This window comes from Phaethon lepturus, unplaced genomic scaffold (assembly GCF_000687285.1).
Source record: "Phaethon lepturus isolate BGI_N335 unplaced genomic scaffold, ASM68728v1 scaffold1103, whole genome shotgun sequence".
Classification (NCBI taxonomy): Eukaryota; Metazoa; Chordata; class Aves; order Phaethontiformes; family Phaethontidae; genus Phaethon; species Phaethon lepturus.
The window spans coordinates 5,426-17,072 of NW_010530994.1; the positions used below are offsets into that span (position 1 = coordinate 5,426).

Below are 11,647 nucleotides of genomic sequence, written 5' to 3' on the forward strand. Positions count from 1 at the left end.
CCACTCTAGTATCAGGTCCACCCACTATACCAACACGCATCCTCGAAGATGTCGTTGAGTCAGTTCCTGTTCCTATGGCACAGCTCTATTCTCAGAAGGATGAGCTGGTTTTTTCCTGCGACTGGAAAATACACTTCTTTATTTTCCATTCTCTTTTTTTTTTTTTTTTCTTCTTTCCATTGACATGGATGTCTGGACTCCACAAAGGGCAAAATCAAGGTGGGACAGCCCTTCTTCCTGGGTTGTTTTCAACCCCAGTGGGAATAAAGCGTTGGCTATGTCACAAAGAGGCCCATTCATGAAATTATTTTGTCTCCCAAGGTGACCTTTCAGCCATTGACAATGCAACCAAAATTGGCCTTTCTCAGAAGAAGAAGTTTCTTCCTCAGTAACTCAGACCCCTCCTGTGATGGAGGTTTGAGGACCCCAAATCCCCTTCTGACCTTCTCATGGGGTACACTGCAATGGAGCAATTCTTTCCCACTAAGCAGGACAGGAGAGGAACAGCACTGGAAGGTGCTCCTCAGAGTCTCCTCTGAGGAGAGCTGGGCAACCATTTTTGACCAAAACCTACATTTTTAGAGTGATGAAAATATTTGATAAATTCTTGTTAATACCTCAAAATGGATTTGCTCTGTGATTTTTCAGAAAATATGCTGAAAAAAGTTCAAACGTTTGTCTCAACAGTTTCATACTGAAGTGTTTTGGATTTGCCGCTTAAAACAGAGGCTTTTCCTCTCTCTCTATTTCTCTTTAAAAGTGTTTTTCTGCATCTTGAATGCTGGGAAAACTCTGGAAATATTAGAATTTTTTTTGCCTCGATTAAACTGAAATATCCCATTTAAATCTCCTCCTCCCTAAACTATGTCTTTCCAGTTTGCTTGTACACAGGAGAGCTGCAGGTGGGGTAAAACAGGGACTGAACTTCAATGGAATATCTCCCTGTCTTGCACCTCGCTCAGCAAAGTGAGAAATGGTTCCCCTGCATGTTCTCCCAGTGTCCCGACACTGCAGTCAAAACCTTCTGTAAGAAAGAAGCACCACAAGGAGAGAGTGAAAGAGGAAAAACGGACCCAGGAGAGGCATGTTGGGAAGAATGCAGCTTTTTAAACCACTTTTAACTTGTGGCATACTAAAATGTATCGTTACTTGCAGCACAGGGCAGCATCATCCCTGGTATATTTAAGCCAGGGCTGTTTCTCTTTGTGATGCTTCAGCACCTCTCCAGATTAATATTTCTTTCAGTGTTTATAGTGTTGATTTTTTTTTTACTGAATTAAGGAAAGGGGCAAAATTCAGCCCTGGTGTTTATGAGCTCATTAGCACTCCTCAGCAAGGGAGCTGGCACCAGGGGTTTGATGTTGAGAGTCATCTTCTCTTACTTCCCCATGCTGGAAAGTGATGCAATTTGATTCCTTTGTAAGATCCTTCATGCATGGCCAGGAACCCTGACATGCTGAAATCCATAACCCTTCGACCCACAAGGTTTTTTTCCAAGGTTTTCATTTCACTGAATGACAGCACAGTCTTGCGTGACATATGACTGTTTATTGAAAACATTTTATTGCTTTCTAAAAATCAGTTTTAATAAACTCCAAAGAGATACAGTAAGTAGACCAGCAAAATGATTTAACAAACTCAATTACCTGGCATTTTCTTTCTCTGCAGGAAGAGAGCCAGTTTTGTAAGAACAAGCTGAGAAGACCTGGTTTTGCCATAGTTCAGAGAGGTTGAACTCCTCTGACTGCACAGCATTTATGCTTAAGTTCCAGCAGAACTTCAGGTGAAATCAATGAATCAATTCATTGGTTTCAGCTGGAGTTTGATCAGCACCTTGCACCTGAGTCAGGTAAGAATAAGATCAACAGTTTTCAGAGGCTAAACAAGCCACTAACTGCACAGCCATGCAGTCTTTGCTAAGGAAAACTCCTCACATTGGTTTGAAACTTCTTTTCACCTCCTCCTGGTCAGCAGCTACCACTCTGCACTAAATCTGCACTCTGGAGGAAACGTACCATAAGATATGTACAATTATGCTATAAGGCAAGAGACCAGCTTTTAGCATCCTCAAACGCAGTGCAGATGAATCTCCTGAAATTCATACTCTGTGTAAGATAACATGGGAAGAGACGGTCTTCCATAATGCTCCAGCACTTCTAAGGAGATATTGCCAGAGTAATGAAAATGATAATTCCACCGTCACACTGATTGTGAAATACAGAAAATGGCATCTCAGATAATGGCATTTCTTTTTAGTGTTGGGCTCTGTGACCTCCATTTTGAGAAGACATGTCAGAAGATAGCCCCAGCTCCCAAGGCCATGCTTTGCCTCACCCATTTTAGAAAGTCCACCATATTCACCAGTGCAATACCTGAATACATCTTCCCTTCTCCCGCTCCCATTTCAAGTTTTGTGCAGTGTTTTTCCCCAACACGTCATTATGAAACATGTCATGTTACTCTATGCCCCAAACTGAAGATATTAACACCCACTGAAAGGAAAAAACCTCTGTTACTCTGGGGCCAGTCTGGCACCGATAACACTTTCTTTGGCCGTGTCTGATCTTCAGTGAAAGCTGGCGGTCTCCATAAATGAAAATTTTACTTCTGGGTGACTGTGGTTTGTAAGTCAGCTCTGCACTGGGATATTTTAGCAGTATCCATAGAAAGATGAGTAAGTCACCCCTGCAGCTGAGAAACCTCTCCCATTCCCCAATATGTCATTTTCCAGCAAACACCTTCCTAGTGAGCACGTAACTGCTTGACCTGCTCGGGAGTCAGAGGCGAGTGTGATTCTCACAGCCATCATCGGAGGACTGCACCGGCACTGCCTCTTCCGAGGCAGCCATGCCCACCCCATTGGGCACAGCATGGCTATGATTCAGATGTTCTTCCTGGCCTTTTGTGGTGCAAGTGCCACTCTTCGGAATCAATGTGTGTTTCTTCTGCACCTGCTCCAGTATCTGCAGCACCTGGAATTAGTAAACACAGTTGTGAGTGGGTTAGTAATTAGGGGAAAGCACTAATTTCTTCTCCAGATATTGAAAGAATGCCCTATTCTTTTTCAAGCTGCGTGTCTGGGCTCAGCTTTGGGATTACACTAAGCATTTCTGTCTGCTCAGAGGTCTCTGGATAGGTGTAAATGGAGAGCCTGCCTCATGGGGGTCCATGACCTTGGATGTCAGAGCTCTTTTTGCAGATTAATCAGTCTCACCCCGCACGTTCCCCAGCAATGTGCTTAGCACAGAGAGGTGCAATGGTGGTCCAGAGGCAGGATCAGGACATAGGCAACATGGAGCTCTGTTTTTCTGCTCTTTCTCACTACCCTGTGATAACTCCTCATGCTATCACACATTTCTTCAGCTCCTCATGGAACTAGGAAACCCCGAGTCTGACACCTGCTTAATGGAGAAATAAAATCAACATTAATTTTACCTGAGACTTGGGGATGATACCAACTCTGAAGAATCCTATGTTTCCACTGTCGATTTTGGTGCAATCCACAACGGTGGAGGCAATGTTCTCTGGAGAAGGCCCATCACAAAGAACTGCATCCACCTGAAGAGCAACAGATGTTCACAGCAAGTTTCCCTCAGGCACTTGGGAAGAGGGAGGGCAGTTTCTGCCTCTCAACAGTAGGTAATTATTATCAAAGGCAACTCTGCTCCTTCCTACCCCACTGTATTGACACTAAGGGCTAAATCTGTAATGAATGAAGTTAATAAAAGCAAAGAGAGAGAGTTCTATGGGGTGTAGGTCAGCAGTACAGCAAAGACAGGTTTACATCAGCTGAGGAGCTTTGAAGAAGACCCGTCCACAAAGCAAATGTGTAGAAAACCAGATTTTTGAGGAGTCAGAGGTAGACGATTTGTACCACCTTTTGTTTAAAACTGCCCTCACATATGCTGCCACGAATATACAAAACGTAGTACACTCGGGCTTTAGCAGTGAAATGAAAGACAGCCATTTGAATGGGCATGACCATTGTACTTTCATTTTACTTATGAAAGTTCTAAAAGCCAGGAATATTTTAGAGCTTTGGCGCCAGTTTTAGACCAGTTCAGCTTTAGATGGGAATTCCCTGTGTTCTGACAGCTCAACACCAGCTGGAGCCCTGGTGCATTCAGACATCAGTGGTCTTACTGCTTGTAAGCAAAGAAGTATTTTTTTGTTGCTTATATCATTCTGTGTTGGAAGATGAGCTAACTCACATTGCCAAGCCATAACTATACTGTACAGATCAGAAGAATTTTGGTTTCCCACCAAGTTCTGTATTTTACACTGTTCTTTCATTATGACACCAACATGAGGAGTGTCCATGAGATTTTTTTAATGAGATGCTTTCCCAGATTCTTCTTATCATCTATTGATTTGCTTACTGGAAACAAAGTGGTTGCATTCTTCCATCCCCAACATCTTTTGGGACCAGCTGGAATGAAAAGACACAGAGCTCCAGTTACCTTGTCTCCGAGCTTGGCATACACTTGGTTGTGGTGTGTTGTGTCTGCCTCTCCCGTTGGGTTAGCTGACGTGACCACAATGGGGCCAACCTGGTGACAGAAAAATGTGAATAAAAGCTCTGAGCAGGTTTTGCTGTATAAAACAGATGACGAATTCTGAAGTTCACTCGTGAGTCTCTAAAGAGAACTCAGTGTGACTCACCCAGGTAAAGACACCTACTTTGTAGGCAACTACAGTTCCACCAAATCTGTGTAGAAGTGACTAACACCCTGCTGAGCTGGGGTTTACTGATGTGGATCAGGAAAGAACATTTTGTTCCAGCAACAGCAATTACCAAAGACCTATAATGTCTGTCCTAGAAATGAGCAGAACGTGCAGGGTATCACAGCTCCTCTGGCCACATTCGTGACCTTCTGAAGTAATTCTGGCTTCAGTTAAGCCCGTGCTTGCAACAAAAATGTTCTATGCAGGAAATCAGACAAAGTGTCTGTTACCTAAATCTTTTCTGATGTTCTGACCTGTTGGTTATTCCTTTTACCCTCTTTTCTGCAATAAAATCAGCTGCCAGCTGCCTGGATACCCCACGCCTTCTTAATGATATTTTTCTTGTGAGAGTTATTAATTTTAGCACATTTCAGTCCCCAAACCTGTCTGAACATGCTTGGGTCCTCACTTCATTGAGAAAAGAAAAAAGAGAGGTGAGGTGACATGCCAAGAGGGCTGACAGAGTGCTCCAGCCTCTCACTATCTTTCTCCCCTCCTGCAGGCCAGAGGACCTGGGTGCTAGTGACTGACACCAATCCTGTTCCTTAGACGGTGCAATGGCAAGGTCTGGTTGCCACTGCTGCTGGGATGAGAGTGCTCTGACCACTCACCAAGTCGATGAGGTGTGTGGTGACAGAGCAGTCGGGGATGCGGATGGCAATGCTCTGAGGGGTACCGACGTATTTAGCTGAGTCCTTCATTCCCAGGAAGTCCACCCATTCACCTGCACAAGGAAGAGTCACACGGCACTTACAGATGTACATCAGCCCAAACACAATGATCTTACCAGAAATATCGCCATGCAGCACGTGGCGTTGCAGCGATGTGTGACTTAAAGTTGGAGTTTCAAAGCCAAAGCTCTCCAGAGAGCTTGGAAGTAACAGCCTTTTCTCACCTCTGGGAACCACCAAGCTAATAGGAGATGGCCAGGCAGCTTCCATGAAGTCCCAAAGGAGGGGAATGAACAAATGCTTTGCAGGTTCCAGTTGCTTTAGGCTAGAAATCCAGAGTGACATGGGGCGATCCTGAGCCTGGCGCTTGGACCTGGAAAGGAGACAAGAAAAATGAGCCTGGAAATAAGATGGGGATTTATTTTCAAGCTGAAAAGGAAATTGTGTTGGCGAGGCCTAGAGTTACGACAAGGTGTGTAGGCTCTGCCCCAGGTCAACAGTCTGTAGTAAAAGTAGGACTGTTCAACAGATGACCTGACAGGAAGGGTCATTAATGACTATTCCCAATAAGGAATGCATACTACAAATCAAAGTTTTAGTTTCTTGTGTAGTAATGGATAGAAGTCCCAATTGTACAAGTTCTGAGGAAATCCCATATATATGAGGGGTCCTGGCTGCTTACAAAAGCACAGCTAGAGGCCTCTGTTAAACCACAAGAGGGGTTTTGGTTGTGACAATATGTACCTACAAATATGTATTATAATGTCCTGCCCCATTTGTCACTTCTCTGGGTTTCCTTGTGTTATTCAAGCTACCTGGCTCCATTACCTGCTAGGAGCTTTCAATATCCTAGAAGACAAATCCAGCTCAACTGTCTCCTTTCCTCATTCAGACCTTCTCCCCCAGGCTTATCACCACACTGTTCCCATGATGGCTAAGCTATGTGTCTTATTGCTCTCAATGGTTGCTGTAGCCAGTACTCAGTAGCAGCTGTAGGACCTAGAGGCTTCTTTAGACTCTCCAAGGAAGCCCTTACTGGGCATACTTACTGGTGAGCTTTCTCCACAGCATCAGGCCGGTTACAGGCTGCCACAAGCACATAGACAGTATCTGTGGGGATGCCACAAGTCCCTCCATTCTTCAGGATATCTGTTGGCATGTGAACAGGGCAGAACCCCTTGAGTGACTAGTAGTGAGGGGCTGTAATTCACGGAAGAGCTGTCACAGAAAAAACAGCCAATTCGATGCTCTCATCTCCTTTTCCCAACTAACAAAGCATTTCCTCTGACAGTGCATTTTCTAGCATTCATCCAAGAGGAGATCTGGCACTTAGGGAAGTTCTGGGCCACGTTCATCAGGGCCAGAAGTCATTCAGCCCTGTGGAGAGAGCAAGCACCATGCATTTGCCCTGCTTTCTCTGTACAAAGCTTTCAGTCGTAGCCCCAGCCTGCAGGACTCAGGTATCTCAGACTGGATGAGCAGACAGAGATATGATACAGGATAGACAGCAGCAAATTCACTGCTCAATGAAGGTCTTATCAAGGAACTGGTCCTATTTCCCCCATACTGTATTTAGCTTCTAATGGCTCTTGTAACTTGACCCACTTCGTCAAAATGTCATCAGATTATCATGGTTTCCACATCTGGATGGGAAAATTGTTCGTTTAATAATGTTCTGCTACAAAACCTCACGGAATTTACCCTCCACCCCCACATTGTGCCCTATGTATCTCCCTTACCTGCAATTCTCTTGACTGAGGAAGCTTTTCTGGCAGGCAGGTGAAGGCACTTGGTCATTCCTCCCCCCACACCACTAAGCTGCACAATGGGCCTACCCATTGGTAAGCAGGAACCCTCAAAGGTGCTTTTGAAAAGGGCAGACAGGAAGCAGTAAAAGCTGACCAGACCAAAGATGAGAGTGGCAGCAATGTCATAGCCAGTGGGAAGAGCATGGATGGCATCCAGCAAGAAGCTGATGGCGATGAGCAAGAAAGTGAGGGAGTAAAAGAACCAGGCGATGTTTAAGAACAGTGTGCAGAAGACAATGAAGCCATTAAAGAGCATGAACGCAATGATGCCTACTGCTGCGTGGAAGCTTCTGGTAGTGCCATAGAGGCCACCATATCTTGTCAAGCCCCAGATGATCCACATGACAGCATAGAGAATGAAGGCACTGCTCTCCAAGGTTTTACCCCGGGCAAAGGCCACCGAGCCACCTAGAAGCTTAAGGATCCCACCAGCTACCACTACCCATGGAATTACAACAGTAGCAAGTGGAGCCTGTGGGTCCCCTGTCATTGTTAGAGCAAAAGAAGCGAGGACACTGCATGCATAGCCAAGTACTTCTGCATCTGCATACTTGGAATACCCCAGGTAGGGAGCATGAAGATCTGCCCCTTCACAAAGCTTCAGAAAACTGCTGCGAGCAAGTAGGGCCTTCACAGTACCCTTCCCTGTTGGGATCTTGGCACTTGCTTTCACATTGTACAGGTGAATTAGAGTCATCAAGGCAGAGGCCACAAAGATGGCCACATCCACACCTTGGGGTCCACCTTCAAAAAATCCCTTGGGACGGGAAGCTAATGCAACACAATAGGCCACATAAAATAGCAAATACAAGCCATCCACCGGGCTCTTAAGAGTGAGAAAAAGAGCCAAGACAACAAAAAGAATTGAGAAAACCACCAGGAATGAAGTAGGAAAAGATGGCTCCTCTGCTTGCCAGATTGGGTGCAGAAGGCAATAGCCTCCAGCAAATTTCAGGATGGAAGTGAAACCAAAGAATGTAGCCATTAGTACATCCATTGCACGGTATGATAAAATGCAGATGCCAATCTGGTAGATCCCAGCTGCCCACACCCAGGGCACTTGACCGACAAATAGTTTGCCAGTGACTCCCAGGAGTCTACAGCCAAAGACACTGGCAGACAGCATGTTCAGGATCAGACCGGTGACTGCAAAATGATTCATGCTGCCACTGGTGGACTGGATCCGTTCCTGGGTCTTTTTCTTGGCCAGATCTGTGCCAGGGAGGGCAATTTCCTCTTTGGTTAGGAAATAGAGAATCCTTCCCAGAGCAAAATAACCACCAACCAAACAGACAATCATATAATTGCAAGCCACAGCAGAGGAACCAAAAGCTATGCTATAACGCATGGCAACTTCATGAGCACTGGCAAGCGAGACAGCAGAAGCAATCATAGCTAGGATGACCTCTCTGCAAAGGAAGGCCACCACTGCAATGATGAGTAGTGCCAAAGTAAATGTGACTAGGCCAGGCACCAAGGCATTGCGGAAATCATCAGTGTCATTCAAAACTCCTTGCCCTCCCAGGATGAAGACCACTCCATAGCCACACCAGAACACTGAGATGGTTAGGCAGAGAGGCAAGAACAGGGAGGCATTTCTTAGGCTTCTCCAAATTCCTGTGAAAGAAATGACAATGAAAACAGAACTGTGACTTCAAGACAGCAGGTTATAGAAAGTGGTAGTTAGCACAGGCAGCTGTGCTATAGGCACATGGTGTGCTGGAAGCATGATCATTATGCTGGCATGGAGCTGCACAGGTCCTGCATGATGCTAGACAGAGGTACCACGAGTTTGGGTAGGTCTGCACCTTGCCCCGTTACACGGTGTAGACACGACCGTAAAGACTCCATCAGCACAACAATTTGTGTTCATCAAAATGCCTGAGGTGAGCTCAAAGTACTTGAGTTCCTTCAGCTAAGTACTGTACCAGGCCCAGCATGCAGTTTGCCCTAAGGAAGTCAAGGTTCAGCAAGCCATTGCCTTATCTTCCTCATGTTTCCTACAAGACTCAATAATAAGACCATAACATATTAATGCAAATCAAGTCCTGATACCTCTTTCTTTTGGGTTGCCTGGTGGTTTGTTTTGTTTGTACTGTAAGCTGTCAGGTCCAGTGTTTGAACCACAAGTGTCATACAACCTTCTGGATGCCCATAAATAACTGGGCCTTCTCAGAAGGCAGAAGCATAGGAATTGCAAAACTCATTCCTTCTCCAGAACTATCCTCTTCAGTATCCTGATCCCCAAAATGACAAAGACGACCTTGATTTAGAATACTTCAAGTTGAACGGAACCCACCTACTACCCCCAAACAATATCACAAAGTACCTTATTTTTACTGCTACGCTTTCTCACCTCACGATGTGAGGATACTGATCAACATGGATAGAACTGAAAGTTTCCTTCCAAGCTGGAGCTTTGTAATGGACCTATGCTTCATTTCTTCCCCAGACTGACAGAGCTTTGTGAGCCAGACTCAAGTTGGGAAGGGAAGCAAAATCTCTGCTGAATGAGTCCTCAGGCTACAGAGGACTGTAATCACACAAGTATGCATCTCTTGGAACAAGGGAGCACAGAAATTCCTGCTTTTGGTAGGAGGCTGTTGATTCCCATCAACTGTGAAACATCACCTGCCCAGCAGTCCAATCCATATGGTCCCATCAATACAGCTGCTTCTAAGTGCTTTGTACTAACGCTTTGTGCCACCACTGACTGAGAGAAGAGGTGGACCTATGTTTTATGTGTTAAAAAATGTAGTGTCTCTCCCAAGATGGCTGCTTTGTAGAGGAAAAAACACCAGCATCAAATCTTGGATTTTCATGTCCTCATCGCTCCCAATTCAAAAGCAGAAATAACTCGGCAGACTTGTTATAGCCAGTGATTTTTTCTCTCAGATAAGTAGATCTCTTGGCATTTACACATCAACATGACATTTCAATCCATGGATGCCTAAAGTACTCCCAGAAAGCCTGGGAACCATTTTTAGAGAAATCATGTATTCAGTCTGTCAAAACTCTCAGAGATCCCGGGAAAGGATTTGTTCAAAACTAACATTGATTTCTTTGGTTGCCTATATAGGAAAAAATTGCTGTGCTGCCATACTCCTCTAGCAGAATGAATCAGTGGTCTGGCAAGGCTGCCACGGTTTGTATAAACCTGTTGGCAAAGCAGACCAAATACATGCAAAGCTATAGAAGGGGGAGGCCTTGAAGCTGGCCATCCTCTGAGTCTTACCTGTGTACGCCAAAAGAGATGATAAAATCAACAGAAGGACTCCTAGAGCTGTGCTGGGGATCAGAGGGGCTGCTCTGGGGAAACTGTAGAAATGCACTGCCAGTAAGAGTGATCCTGTGTGTGACAAGGGAGGTGGAAAAAAAGAAAGAGCTTGTAAACTTTGCCCCAAAAACCAGGAGAGAACCACAGTGGCAAAAGCAGGGAATAGAGAAAAAATAGCAGTACAAGATCTGAAAATATTGAAATCTAAGGAGATGGGGGAGTGTTGTAACCCTTGGTTTGTGTCCAAGGTCTCACCTCTTTCTGGGTGCCTAGTTTTAAGAAACTTGAACATAATCATGTTTGAAAGTGCTCCCCTGTTGTCAGACGAAGGTAAAAATCAGCTCTCTGATTCCAGTTACGCTAAAGGCAGACAGACGCACTCACGCTCTACAGATGATCACATAAGCCTTGTCCCTACAGAAAACTAGCCTAAAAATGAAAAGGGGCAGCACTCAGAAAGATGAAATGCAAAGAAGCAGCAAATGAACGGGAGTGAACAGAGAAAACAGAGCTGCAGGAAGAGCAGCTAGAAAAGGAAAAGAGAGGGAAGTGCATCCAAATAAAGATAATTTATGAAAATGACTACCAAAAAGTTTTGATTTGCTTCCCACCCAGGATGGATCGAGTACAAAAGTTCAGGCCAGCACTTTAAAGCCAAGACAAATATTTTTTTGGCTGCTGAAACAGGCACAGGGATCTCTGGATCTAAAAGCTTTACCCAGGCAGAGAAGATTCAGAGTGAACAGACTCCTTAGCCCCCTTTGAAAGGGGGTTGTCCATGAAAGCTAGTCCCAACCCCATCCTCCCATGCCAAGAAGACTCGATCCCTACCTGCGGAAATGCCCAAGAGCCCTATGGAGGAATGCAGTGACTCAGCTTTTCTGTCTGCCATTGCAGAGTCTGCTGAAGACCCAGATGCGGGCTGAAATGCTGCCTCTCTTTCCTCCCTAGCTCTTTATAACCAAACCAAGTCCACTGGCCTGCGTTCCTCCCTGCTCTCCACCCCTTTTCCCTCCAAACCTCTTCTGTTAGTGTTCCTTTCCGCATGCGGGAGGAAATGCAAACGAGCTCCTTGCTGCAATAAATATCAGTCTGTGAGTCAGCGTGGGCTGCTGGTAGCTCCCTCCAGGGGCCTGTTAATTTTACTGTTGATTAACCCTTGTTAA

At 45.2% G+C, this 11,647-nt stretch overlaps 1 protein-coding gene across 1 annotated transcript; it reads right to left on the reverse strand.

The window, feature by feature from the left end:
• Positions 1 to 2,800: 2,800 nt before the first annotated feature.
• Positions 2,801 to 11,373, reverse strand: LOC104618728 (the record flags this gene model as incomplete). The annotated part of the gene is made up of 9 exons (XM_010284402.1): positions 11,313 to 11,373; positions 10,440 to 10,553; positions 7,136 to 8,761; positions 6,446 to 6,545; positions 5,621 to 5,769; positions 5,337 to 5,449; positions 4,461 to 4,550; positions 3,436 to 3,558; positions 2,801 to 2,972 (listed from the first exon to the last, which is right to left on the reverse strand). Coding segments are annotated over exons 1-9 (2,548 nt in total), but the record flags the coding sequence as incomplete, so codon positions are not given.
• Positions 11,374 to 11,647: the final 274 nt, after the last annotated feature.